At 43.1% G+C, this 14692-nt stretch overlaps 1 protein-coding gene across 1 annotated transcript in view; it reads left to right on the forward strand.

Moving 5' to 3' along the window:
• PPP1R14A (protein phosphatase 1 regulatory inhibitor subunit 14A) overlaps positions 1 to 7529 on the forward strand; it is a 233906-nt gene extending 226377 nt beyond the window's left edge. Inside the window, exon 4 of the mRNA XM_085625940.1 lies at positions 5654 to 7529. Coding sequence (XP_085482066.1) covers positions 5654 to 5776 — 123 coding nt within the window. The 3' untranslated portion in view covers positions 5777 to 7529. The remainder of the gene's footprint in view (positions 1 to 5653) is intronic.
• Positions 7530 to 14692: the final 7163 nt, after the last annotated feature.

Raw genomic sequence — 14692 nt, forward strand, 5'->3', positions numbered from 1 at the left:
TGGACTTCGCGTAAGGGATTCTGTCTATCCATGTAATACGTCGTTCTTTCCTTGATGGGCAGTGAGACATGTTCGGGACATACAAAAAGAATGTACTGCTTTCTGGATTCTAGTATTTCTCTAATTAACTCAGTGCCTGAACCTCTCCATTTATTCGTGAGTAATTCAGTCAATATATCAGGTAAGGGACCAGGATCGGAGTGTTGGCTTTTATATAATATAAGGAGTTGTTGAATCATATAGATACCAGCTAAACGCTGTTCATCTGGGGTGAGGTTCAAAAACGTATGTGCTAGTGTATCATCACTATATTTTCCGGGACTGTCAACCCAGTGAACGGCTGACCTGGCTAATTCTTGTTCGTCCATAGAATCGAGTATATGATAACCCCTTCGTTCTCGGAGTAATTTGTCAGCGGCTTGGAACGAATGTTCGGGGACCTTATATTTATTATAGGGGTTTGGAAATTTCTGCTATTATCTGGACGTATCGGACGTATCGGATCAGTAAAGCATCTAGTATTATTGCAAGATCTTCCTCTACCTACATAGGCCATGGTTTCTAACTGTCCTATGGGCAGTTCTAATTCTTCCTCCTCCTCAGTTTGTTCAGGCTGGTCTACTGCTAATCTTTCTTCGTGTATTCGTTCTACTTCTTTGCGGATCTTTCGGCACATAGCTACTATACTTAATCGTTTATCATGTCTCCCCTCTGATATATTCCGACTCCATGTGGTAAGAATTCGCATTTCTTCCGGATTTACCCCTGGTCGGTCTTGATTTCTGATCACACAATTTATGAGGAAACGTAACAGTTCCCCCTGTATTTCCACTTTCTGGTACTCCATGGCTCTATTAATACTTTCAGAATCTCGCCCTGACTGGACAAAATGATATATATTTTCTAAATGTGTAGTCATTCCTGGTAGCCTCCCTAAATATATTGCAGCTCGTCGGATACGTAATGATGCCAGCAGCATTTCGTCCTCTTTGCCGGGCACAGGGTCATATCTACAATCTATTAGAAGTTCCTTAAGCATGTCGGGAGTTACTAGTTTGGGCGTACGTTGGTGGGCTAATTCTTGAAAGGAAAGTTTATTTACTCTGGGTGGCGTGGAAAAAATGTTTGATGTACCTCCTGTAGCACCACCTGGGGTGCTGGATGTGAAAGGATTCGTTGAACGTGATATAGCAACCATAGGTGTGGATACAGTTGTAGAAACAGATGTGCTTGCCGGAACTTGTGTCGGAATTTGTTGTTGCGGAGGTACAGACGGAGGAGGGTCTTGGCGTTGAACCCCCTCAGCAGGCGGTCTATGTGGCGCAGTATTAGCATACTCGGGAGCTGCGTCGTCTAAATAAGAGGAAAGGAAAACATCTTCTGCGGTTCTGGGATGCCCTTTGGGATGTGCTTTTATCGGAAACAATGGGGGTGGCAAGTCTTTTGGTATCTCCGGAGTAGCCTTAGGTAACCCTTCGGCCAGAAGAGGATACATACCATTCATAAGGGCATTTCTTTGTCTGTCTACTTGTTCTGATTTTACTCTAGTACCTTCTTCAATTAATAGATTTTCTCGGACTTTATTTGAATTCTCCTTACTTTTCTCTTCCTGTCTGAGCGCTTTTTCTGTACGTCTATATGATTCTTTACGCCATAATTCAATGGCATCTTTCTGTGACTGTCTAGCTTTCTTTTTCCATAATTCTTCCTCTACTTTCATGATGCAATCTGCATCCCAAGTCCCAGCTGCGGGCCACCTCTGACTTTCTGGTAATTCCTTGGTGTAGTCTACCCATAAATCAAGAAATAATATGGCGTCTAGGCCATGTTTATGATACATGAAGTACCCTGGAGTGTCCCTAGGAGGAATGGGAACAGCTTCTTCGAGTACCCCTTTTCTAGTTTTTATCTGTCTTAATTTCGAAAAGAGCGGCATATTGAGAACTGATCTGATACCTAATTTTGAACACGTTTAATACAACAAAACACAATAATGAACAGTCATTCACACCACAATATGCAGAACGTATTTAAAACATTTAACATTTAACATTTAATGAACAACAATGATGGCCATTTAGGGAACTAGTCACTAAGCATAATACTCGGCACTAACTAGGTAATTCTGAATTATATACTAGACATACTAGATATACTGCTAAACAGTACAGATACACTGCTGAAACAGTGCAGACCGGATTTGTGTACCCAAACCCGTCTTGACCGGCACAACCTATGTGCACGTCAGAACGCCTCCCCGACAATGGTACTCACCGGGTAGCTCGGAACGGAAGGCCTCGGAACTGAACTGAACTGGACTTGAACCGGACTGGACTGGACTCGAAACTTCGGAACCTCGGAAACTGGTGGGCCTCTGTATACCTCGGATCTTGCTCTCTCAGCTAGGCTCTGGTCGGGATACTTCGCACTTCTCACCGCCTCGTCTGGGTGTTGATCGCAGCCTCAGTTACCCCCGCTCGGCAGGAGGGAGATACAGGAAATCCTGTGGGTACGCGTTGTTGTCCGTCCAGCTGTGACAGGAGACCGGGCCTGCAACGCACCTCTGGCGCGTGAGATGAGAAAGTGTCCCTGTTCGGGCGCCATATATGTGGTAAATAATTTAATTACCGGTACTTAATTTGATGCGGAAAATCTATAATAATAGCTCAGTAAAATAAGAGGCAGAATCCGTGGTATTAGAGGTTCGGAACGGGCTTTATTCCAAAATCAATTCGAATTGAGGACTCCATATTCCATCACCACGAAGGTTCAGGAAGTGAAGGACAACACTTTATTGACAGATAATCACATTTATAGAAGAGGCATTATAGTGAAACAGATGCAGGAGGCGTAACAGTTGATAACAGAGATAAAAACATACATGCGTAACTAAAATGGGTGTAACTAGGCGTAACTAAAGAACGTCATTAGGTATGATGTCACAAATGGGTGGTTCCATGAAAGAATTTCGCAATGTCAGCAGAAATACTTGGCAGAGATGCGCGCGCAGCAGCATGACGTGTGATTGACGTGCAACTAGGGGGTGAAGGGGACTTGACATTTAGCTCTACATGTGGAGACAGAAGTCTGGGGGGTCAAGTCCACCTAATCCCAAATCATATCTAACATCCTATGTTTAAAGAACTATGTTATCCAAAAGGAAAGGTCTCTCGAACAAAATCTATTCTATACTGACTGTGAGTGCGTGTACAAGCGTCTAAGTGTCTACATGAAATGCAAGGGCAGAAATCTTCCATAGTAACAGGGCTATGAATTACTTGCATAAAGACAGAGAAGCCGGGCCCTTTGCTCGGTAGCTGGAAGGATGTTTACTTAAACTACTAGACAGGAATGCATTGGATGGGGAGCGGAGCAGATAATCTCGAAGGTGAAATACAGTTTTTGGCAAGCAGACAGGTCGAGTCAGGCACCGTTAGCCGCGCAGGGAGTAGGACAAAGTTCATGGATACAGATGCGAGCTCAGACTGGAGCTTTCAGAGGCAGAAGGCAGGAAAAGGCTTAATGGCAGAATCAGGGCCTACTCGCCTGGACTGTAAAATGGGATAAATGAACCATATAAAGCCGGTGGCCTTTCATACTTAGGAATAGAATATCCGGCCCATTCATGGCGGATCTGAAAGAGGACATGTTGACGGTGGACGCACATGTGTTTGCGTCTTCATAACTGGAACTGGAGGAAACATACATGTACTTGTGATTTATACATTAAACCGTTGGGGTCCAAGATAGGGGACATAACTGATCATAAACATCCATATTTCCACACTTGAGACCCTGGCAGCCTTAGAAGTAACCTAGAGGAGCTGCTCCTGAAACTTGAAATGTTGGGACCCTTGGAGTTTCAGACTTCCAAGACCTTCAGAGCTTTGAGGGAGATCCCCCCCCCCCCCCCCCCCCCCCCAGCAAAGGTGTTGGATTCCAATGCTCCTCTCTGATACAGCTTCGGGCCTGCCCTGTTGGAGAATTTTGACCCCCCCATAAAAGACTAAGTCAGGAGGTATTCCATCAAGCTTGGCCTGAACTTGTGCCTACGTCCTGGTCTGCTGCTTCCTTAGACTATCATTGGCACTTGATGCTTTTTGGTGCTATTTTTATTAGAACGTTAAAAGTTCATAGCTCTGGTTTCCCTCATCGGATTTTTGTTACCTTGGTGTCATAAATGTTGTTCTGTTTGTAATTCAGTTTGAGATTTGTTTGAAATTTTGACTTTATTACTGTTTTGGAACTGCATAATTACTTCACACATTGCCCCAAGTTAAGCCTGTCTGTTCTGTGCAATAGCCCAGGGGGTTGAGCTTAGGTTAAATTAGTGACTTCAGGGTTCACCTTAACACGTTAGTGCTATTAGTTAAAGTGGGTGACAGACTACCCCAAATAATAACCCCTTTTCTTACGACATACCACCTGGCACATCTGCTGTCCCCTTTACCAAACCGAAGTGTGGTTAGAGGCAGATAGGTAGCCCATTCCCCTTTACAGGGGGCAGAGTTCCCGTGCCAAATCCACCTCTTCATTACTGCCTGTGAACAGTCTTCCCCCCTGTGAAATAGCAGTTACAAATCCACCGAGCCAGGTTAATCTCTTACCGGAAGGGAGAGTTGGTAGAGGGCCCACTAATTTGAACCTGGAGTCAGAAGAATGCTCTCCCTAGGGTGTAGGAACATAGTGACACACAAGTTGCAGCCTACTGATTGAACTCAGTGGAAGATCGGTATCCCTGCACTGGAGCCAAGAGGTTCCACAGTCCAGATGCCCAAGAGACTCTTGATGTGGGTTGAGGGGTAACCCAGTCTCATCAAGCGACCAGGATGAGCCTGCATCATCCCGGACGCTCCCTGTGCTCTTTAGGTGATGGTACTTCCCTGCTGCGATTCCCCTGGTGCTACCTGGAGCTATCTGTTTTTTGACTACTTGCCTTGGTCCCATCCTATCAGCTGAGAGAATGATGCTCTGACTTCAGAAACAATGGAAACATTCTAGTTGCTATGGTAACAGAGCACTCGCTGGTTCAAACATTTGTCTAGGCCAGTAGCCATTGTGGGTACCTCTGCCAACTGAAAATTTGACCTTGACTGGCAGTTTCACATAAAAGCCCAGTGTTTGTCAGTTTGCAAATTGGCCCTTTCAAGCTGGCCTATCTGGCAACGTTAGACTGCCCACAAATCCAGTCCAGTGCTGAACCAAAGTTGTTCCAAAGATCAACATCCCCAGTAGAGGGCAAAATGTTAACTGTCAATCTTAGAATTCTAGCGTAAGAGTGGTGTAAACCCTAGTGGGGGGGGGGGGGGGGGGTTGTAACTTGTGTCCTCACTTATTTCAAATAATAAAATCTAATATTTAAGGTACACAATGCAGAAGTCATTTCTTGTACCTTAACTGGCATCCAATGTCTCTTTGGACAGTCTTAGGCAAAAATGTATTTGGGATATAGGAATCAATGGTTTGGTTGTCATAACCCTGTCAAGTTTTACTTCTGTTTTAGCTTGAAGAAAATTAGACCTATTTTATAAAGAAAAGGGCTACAAATGTACAATGTCCAGCAATCTGATTTAGGATTGATTCTGTTAAACGCCACTATTTGGATGAACTACCGCTATGTCTCTAAATGCTTGTACCACTTCTGTCCATTTAGGCCTTCATCGAAGAACTTCTCCAGAACCTGAAGGGTCTTCACAAACAAAACTCCCTGAAGAAAAACGGCTTTGGAGATCATAAAGAAATGGAAGCTGTGAGCGAGGACAAAGAACACGCATGAGCAGCAAGAGGTGCAAAGGGAGGAGCAACACCTGGATTTGACTTTCTTTTTTTGCAATTTTAAGAGTGTAGAAAGTTCAAAAACCTGAGTGGGAGCCTAATACTTAAACCAGAGAATACTTGAGCACAATCTGAGAGCAAGAAAAGGTTGAAAAGCCACCCCTCTTATTTTTGATCATTGGTATCCAATTTATTTGCTCCAAAGCAGATTTATTTTCCCTTGAACCAATGTAATCCACAATAGTTGTTTTTCTAGGTGCTTTACATACATTGTAACTGAGCATCAATAACAAAGGGCTTCAGTAACTCTTCAGCATTTCTACTAAAACTCTTGCCGAGACCAAGCCTGATCGGTGGTACTGGCAGTTTTGATGATCGAAGGCCGCCATTTTAGTATACAACCACCATGGTCTGAAGATGTATCCTGCAAGGGTTTTATTCTGTCTTGCTACCCCTGAAGCGGGTGGGCATGAGGGATGAGGGCACAATGGAACTGATGGGTGGGTTATATGGAAAGAACCAAAATAGTGGAATGGAAGCGCCTGGTGAACCAAAGATGACCCACTTTTTGGCATCCAGTTAGTTTTAGGTCCACTGAGGTTGGCACCTAGGCATGTGTGCTAGGGCATGCATCCTCATCCATTTGCACTTGTTTCAGTACATTTTCAATTTCTAGTGTCTTTTAAATTAATACGTTCACATTTCACAGGGTAGGCCATTAAGGGAACCCTCTGTAAATATTTAAATGTATTTAGTACACTTGACTTTAACTTGCTTTTTAGGAGTTTACATGAGTTTTGGACATTTGAAATCTCAGAAGCTGTCACTTTAATATTCAGCATATATCGAATTTCTCATTGCAGTGTGGAGGAGGATTATCTAGTACACGTTACATATATGAATGAGCTATTTGACATTTAAACTAACTCGGAAGCAGCACTAGTATAAATATCCAGCTTTGCTCGCTCTGCCTTCCTCTGAACTAGCCCTCCATCCACCAACTCTTCACGCGCCATCCTTTTTGCCAGGGGGTTTTCCCTTGATTGATGTAGATTTGATTTACTTACAGCCCACTGGAATTAATGATTTGATATGGTCATCTCCTTTGCTGCCCATGCTTTCCTTTTTGTCAGAAGTAGCTTTTTTTGTTTTCCCCAGACCTTTATGGTTTGATAAAAAAATACCAAAGTTGTTTTACTTCAGCAGCACTGCACCTGTACCCCAGAAGTCAGGAGGGAGGAAAATGAAGGCAGATAATAAAGATTGGTTTTTTTTGATCCATTCGATAAAACGTTTTATTCCTGTACAAACAAAATTCATTAAATCTTAAGCTCAGAATTCGTGAGGTAACAGGCTTGTTAATACGGCCCTGTTACGAAGACCAATGTCTTGACTGTTTTAGACATGGATTTTTTGGTTCAAAAAGACCATGGAAGGCTGTGAATCTGATGCAGCAAAGGAAAGGTTTAAATTGGGTAAATACCAAATTTGCTTTCTATGTTGGCCATACTCATGGTTTGTATAGTGAAGGAACCTCTGGAAATTAGTACGTGCTTTGTAGGGCAATCTCAGTGTTACTTTCTCTTGTACAAATTGAAATCCTTGCCCTGCCTGTTTTGACATTGGACCACCTTATTATTTAAACACATTAATGTTGCATTTTGTCGAAGTTTTACACATGTTTATCTTGCTATTTTCTGTTGAACCGTCACCAAGTTTTAGTTAAGTAATAAAATTGTATTTTTGTCTTTAAATTGTTTGGATGGTGTTAACATTCTTCAAACTGGAAGCCTTGGTTAAAGGGAACTCCATGTTAGCATTTTAAAGGGCCTTCTTGCTCACACTTGCAACCTTGTTAAGGGTGTATTTTTGTCGACAAAGTTCTACATATTAAATTCTTCATACAATTTACTTCCATGCTATTGGGCAGGTTTTGTGTGATATTGTTCTTGCACCTTTAGTGTAGGTTTTTGTTGGCTTATTAGCTTTGCCACTACCCAGAAGAGAGGTTCACTTATCAGGTTGAAACGTCGTGCTTCCCATGCATACCTGCTTAGGAGGAGTGATCAGAGGTATGTCCTCTTTGACAAGAGGTAAAGTTTCTTGTTTGTTTAAAGAAATATTTGAGTAAATATAATCCCTATTTTAATACGGACTTCAAAGCTTCAACTGAGAATCTTTCCTTTGAAACAAATCATCCAAGCATGGCTCTAAAGATCCAGATTTTATGGTTAATATAACCAGGAGGGTACATAGTTTACCCCTGAACTGCATGCTCACCTTTGGAAATGGGGGAGAAGTTACTCCCCTGCAGAAAGGAAATCGTATGACAAAGCACTAACTGACTATAAAGCTGCTATTGTGGAGGCAAAAAAAGCCTTCTACACAAACTGGGTACTTCGCCCTGGAAACAAATCCAAATATATTTTTAAAATAGTCCATGAACTTTCCATCCTGACTTCATTACATTGGCCATCACCCCCTCCCAAGTCTTATGTGACAATCTGAATACTTTCTTTATAGATAAAAGCAAGACCATCCAGAACTCTATCTCCACTAGCCCTCAGGAATGGAAATCACATAAGCAATATGCAAATCCCATAATGATGTCGTTTTCAAAACATTACCTTAGGTCGGCTTGATTAACTCCGAACCAAGATGCAACCTGGCTCCCCCAATGACCATTGTCCTGCTAGGATACAAAAAGATCTTTTCACATTTCACGGCTACTATTCTCTCCTTAACGCCTCCTTAGCGCAAGAGGTAGTCCCATGTGCCTTCAAAGAGGCAGTATTGGTCCCATTGCAAAAGAAAGGTGGAGTAGACCCTATCCTTCTGAGCTGTTACAGACCTATATCGCTCCTACCTTATCCGGCAAAATTGCTGGAGGCACATGTAGCAAAACGTCTTTGTGCTTTCATAGAAGAAACTCATTTTCTGAACTCTCCAGGTGAACTTCAGACCATCGCACTCTACTGAATCAGTTATCGTGAGTGTAGTGGACGAGCTGAAGGAAGGGGCAGATAGGGCCTTGGTACTATTAGACCTTTCCGCTGCACTTGATACCGTGGATCATTCCATTTTAGCAGATAGAATGGCAGCGGCAGGTCTGAGGGGCACGGCTCTGGATTGGATGCTCTCATTTTTAGAGGAACGCACCCAGTCCGTCAGGCTGGCACCTTTCAACTCAGCCTGGGTCAATACTACATATGGTATACCTCAAGGATCATCTCTTTCCCCTCATCTGTTTAACATAAATATTTGTCCCCTGATCCACGCTCTTCAAAACAGGGGAGTAAAGGTATAAAATTATGCAGACCACATGCAGCTAATTTTCCCGATTGAGATGGAGGAATCCAAGGATTTCTTCCAGCGCACTATGCTTTTCTTTAAAGATTGGATGAGCCACAACTATCTCAAATTAAACTCTAATAAAACAGAGATAGTTCTCTCCAACAAGACTCGAGCAGTGGATGCCAGCACACTGGCCAGCTGCATTGGGTACTCCACCTATCCCTAAGAATTCAGTCAAAAGTCTGGGGATTAAAATAAATGCTAATTTATCCATTCAGGCACAGATCAACCTGGTCACCTCCACTTGTGTATCACATGAGGACCTTTAAGAAAATCAGGACATTTTTCACAAGGGTGGCGAGCATGGTTATTCTGCAAGCCTTGATTATGTCCAGGCTGGACTATGCCAACGCTACTTATTTAGGCCTTCCTGCCAATCAAACCCATAGGCTGCAGCTGATCCAAAATCAAGCGGCTAGGCTAGTCTTGCAGCAACCGATACACTGTCACACTAAGCCACTTATGAAGCAGCTACACTGGCTTCCTGAGACTCAGCAGGCCATGTTTAAAACAGGTTGCATGGTTTTTAATGTACTCTATGAAATGGGCCCCAAATTTATATCTACGAAGATCTCAAGGTACTCTCCCAAACAGAATCTCGGATCAGCCACTATGGATATGCTGACTATTCCTAGATTCAAGCGAAAGAGAATGGGTGGCTCTCGCTTTTCGGTACTTGGCCCCACACTCGGGAATTTCTTGTTGATAGACATTAGACTAACATATGAGTATACCAGTTTGGAGGAAAAACTGAAAACTTGGTTGTTCACCCTAGCCTATTGCTAGAGCTCCTTAGGATGGCTCTCCCACCCCTCACAGCGCCAAGAGACCGTTGGTAAACCAGCGCTTAATAAATTCCTCAAACATAAAAAGAATGTGGCATCCAAATGCCTTCAAACGACTCTAGTACTTCAGGCCAGGGAAGTTAAATTCATTATGGTTGAATTTGTCTAGTGGAGTGCAAAACTGTCTTGAAAATAGAGCCCCTCCTCCTGTCTTCCAAAGGCCTAGACTGGTCTGACAGATTAGCTTTAGGGTTACTTCACACAAATGGACATTGTTTTTTATATAAAGGTGATGACAAAGCACTAATTGGTCCTACTTCCGACTCTTACACCTCCATCCTCAAGACATGCAAAATGCACTAGATATGCAGAAAATGTGTTCTACCCCTTTTTATAAATGTTTAATCTATGACAGCTTCATTATTCCTGTAACAATTGAATAATCTTTTGGTGCTGTACTATGGCCTCTTGTATAAGGCAGATTTGTAAAAAATTAGGGAAATTGTGACGTTGGATCCCATCTAAATTGTTTTAAATGTTTTATGGTTTTTCTTCTGCATGTTTCTTTACTACGGTGGCTTGGTCTTTTGTGACTTTATGTATTGAAGTACTTTTATGTTACTGAAGAGTAACAACGTTTATTTGCTTGCTTACTTACACTACATATGCAGTGTGGATATCTGCACACTATTTCACTAGGAACTAAGAAGCACACCAGGGCATTGGTTGGATTGTATTGGTTTGAATGATCTCACATAATTTACTATGAAAGCCTCACTTATTCCTTCTGAGGCTCACATTGAAGTATTGGAGTGTTGCCTGAGGAGTACCTAGGACCATTGCGTCCCCTGGTATGTATTAGGTCACCAGCGGCTGAGAATACAGGTCGTACAGCTAGAGATCTCATTCCTTGCAAATGTACACTCAATGCATCTGTATTAAACCAATCTGTTAAGAACAGCGTTTATTCAACCTTACCAGGGTCCTAAATTCAGGGAAAAATCTATCCAGGCTTGTGCATAACTTCTCTGAAGATCTTTATAACTTACTGGGCATCTACTAAACCCAGCTGCTTCTCAGCTGCATGACCCATGTATAGCAACAGGCCAATCTCCAGCGAATAGGTATATTGATATGGAATTATGAGAGGCACCGACCGCTTGAAAAGGTCAGCAACATTCTGATCCACCAGTGATGCAGGACAGGTCAATCTGGATCACCTATTCGAATCCAGACCCTTTCAGTTCATAAATAAGATGGGCCGAACACCGCTCTCACTGCAGAGAAAAATCTTGCCATTTCTGGAAGACAACCATCGAGCTGAACTCTTAAGAGGATGTCTTCGTGTGGTGGCTGCAATCTAGTCTGCAGTGGCAGTTGCAAAACCAGATGGCCAGACAGATTCAAACTCGTGGAGAGCCACCAAACCAGCCGTGAAAGACTTCTGTTGATTTGCAGTGGAGTCTAGGATAAAACCCTCTGCATAAACGAGCCCACTGCGGCAGAGGCTCAGCATACCTTCAGAAACTGGTATCCCACTGAATGTGAAGCACAGCATTCAGATGAACAAATGCCATCTAAAACATTCACCCAGATTTCATATATGGGATGCATAGACACAGTCCCTTGGGAGCTAGGGCCGGACTGGGAACCCAAAGCAGCCCTGGCAATTTTATCGGACCAGCTCCCGAGGAAGCACTGCCTGGCCCCAGTAGGCTATAGACGCTTGCTTGCTCCTTTTGTTACTGGGGGCCAATATTGCAACACTGCTGCAAAACTGGTTCCCAGTATCAAAACAGGCCCCCACGCTGCAATACCAGGCCCCACCCTTCCAGCTTTGCAGGGAAACTCACGATGCCCGGTATGGATAGTCTGGCCTTGGGAGCTTATTGCCCAAGCTAGGGAACTTCCTTTTCTGCTTCAGCAAACTTTAGAAAACAACCATATTTCAACTATTGACCACCCCAAGACTGCACAAGAAAAGCAAACACATGACCAAATAAATGAAGTATGTGCCATGTCTTAGGCCACACGTTCAGACCGAAGCTTCATCCCACAACCTACTACTGCGAGCCAGAGACACTGGCTACAAAAAAAAAGAAAAACCAGTACACACACTGCAAAATCTTATTCTGTCACAGGAGCAGGATGAAAAAGTGAAAACAAATAGAATGTAGATGTGAAGAAAGGTAATGTACACATGTTGCAAATGAGTATGTGAAATCAAACGCCCATAATCGTTTGAATTGTCTGCGATGTGCAATACACTGCTGTATGGGGCTTTGAGATTTGTCAAGCATTCTGGAGGTTTAAGTGTTTACCCAATTCTTCCCCCCACCCCGTCCCTTTCAAGTCAATTTCCAAGCATAACTTATTGAGACTCCACATAGGAGTGGGTCTTAAACGATAGGAAGGGAAATGTCAAAATTGAAGGACCAGACGAATTTTTATTTTATTTTTTACTTTTGGAACCCTGTTTATTGCACTCTGGCCCACTGCCCCAACGCAACATAACTGAAGGAAGTCTGGATCCATTGCTTTGGTCTCTGTTCAGAGACCTACCTGGAATTGAACTACAGTTGCAAAACCAGCAACCCTGAATTTTCACAAATTCAAGATGGCTCTGCCCATGGGGAAATTTTCAAACAAACCGAGCCAAAAAGTGCTATGTACAGCACAATAATACATAAAATAAATGATCGCCAAGAAAATCTCAGAGGGTAGTAATGCACTCCTCTTTCCATAATTTCATGGTGGGCCAGGCAAACGCTTGCCTCGAATGTCGTGCCGGGTCCCACCTTCGTCTGAAATTGACTAAAGTGTCCTCCGACTGTTTAAAGTAATCTGATTGTGGAATGTCTAATTTTTCAAAAGTATAAGCTGCACATTTCTTCACTTCGTGTTCCATCCTGCCCCTGCTGTATAGATTGCATCATTGTATTTCTGAAAATCTGATTAAAAGGAGCCGGGTGGATAAATCGCACTGTATAAATGACACAACCAAACTGTAAAGAGATTAGCTAGACAAATCCTGTAGCCTCATACAACAATGCTCTTGCGGAGTTTTCTAGAGTTAACACTATCGGACAGCAGACAGATTATACCAGTCAAATGGTGCACCAGAAAGCAGAGGTGATCATCTCGAAGACTATTTTATCAAATTCGATGAATAAATGCTGCCCCACGCGTCTTCCAATAAAAGACCCAGCAGTAAGAGCCTTGGGGTCCCAACAACACAAAATCGGCAACATGTCTACTGAACTTAGATTGAATTATTCCTCACAAATCAACTTCAAATTAATGAGTCTTCAAAATGCTTTTAGTCTGAAATATTTTTTGAAAATCTAGACATTCCACCATGAAATCCAACAATTTTGTTATTGGTAAATATGCTCAATTTGCGCAATCTGAAGTTTAAAATAAGTGTGTGTATAATATTGAAATCTCAAAAGGCATTTTTAGTACATATGGTATTGGTCTCCAAACACCAACTTGCCAATTCATTTTTACCATGCACTTAACGTACTACTGTCACGCATTCCCAGATTCTGTCATTCATGCCCTTTCTCCTAGCCATCAAATAACCATGGATGCGAGTGACCTTGTAGGGATTCTAATCATCATTTTGATAGTACTGAACGACTGGCCCCGTTTATGCCATCAATAGAACGCTGTCAAGAATAGATGCACTATGTTGAGGGTGGGCTATTATGTCCGGAATATTCAAAAGATTCTCCACTATGTCGAGGTTGGAACTCCATTGCCAAGGATGGCCAAAATGTTGCCAGGAATTCTCCCACTGCACATACATGCATTTATACCCATTGACAACACGTGAACATACACAAACATGCACACGGTTCTTCACTTCCCATATTCTCTTCTGATTTACCTGCAGGAGGCTCTTCAGCACTGTGCTGAGACCCAGTAGAAATGTGGAAACAGTTAATCAGGATATCTTCTGCTTGTCCTGCTGACCTGATTTCCCCCATGTCCTGAGAAGGTCCCTGTCTGCTCGGTCAAGCAGCAGAGCGTGAGGGGGTCTGGAGGACATTGTACTAGGAGGTGGTCTTGCTCAAGCAAATTATCATCCACACTGAATGCAGCTAAAAGGTTGCATCTGGTTGCCCTGCCTGCAGTGTGCCTGTGCAAGTGATTGGGGAATGTAGCTAAGTTGCAGCCCTGTGTCTAGGTCCTCTGATTTGGAAGGGATTTCCATCCGTGCAGCTGGAAATGTATGGAGCCTAATCTACCTTGTCCTATTGGGCCCATTGCCTCTGGCTCCACAGCTTTACAAGATTACCAGCTGATACTGCATGGCAGTTCTAAGCAAGGGTGGGACCTTCGAGCTATGATGCCAGGCGATTGGGACTTGATGGGCAACAGCTTCACGGAACCGGCAATTGTACATCTGATCATGTTTAGTATTGTGTATCATTGTGGGAGGGAGAAGCATAACGTCCCTTTGCTAAGGGTTTTGCTGCAAGCTATCCAAACCTCAGTAGTATATCTTAAAAGGTAGGAAGGACAGTGCTTACTGAGGGGGGGGGGTTAAGAAATGTATTACTGTTGTGTGTGTACAAGAAGTCATCCATTCAGCCCTACAGAGTGACCTCGCATTTTTCCATTTCAGGTGTGAGTAGTGGATGCATTGCATTCTGGTGTTGCAGCGTGGAATGTCAAATCATCCCTTCGGCACAGACCAAATATCGCAATAGCACATTAACTCAATACATTCATTGGTGGGGCCCATAACACCAACACTCACACTTCATTGA

This window comes from Triturus cristatus, chromosome 9 (genome assembly GCF_964204655.1).
Source record: "Triturus cristatus chromosome 9, aTriCri1.1, whole genome shotgun sequence".
Taxonomy (NCBI): Eukaryota; Metazoa; Chordata; class Amphibia; order Caudata; family Salamandridae; genus Triturus; species Triturus cristatus.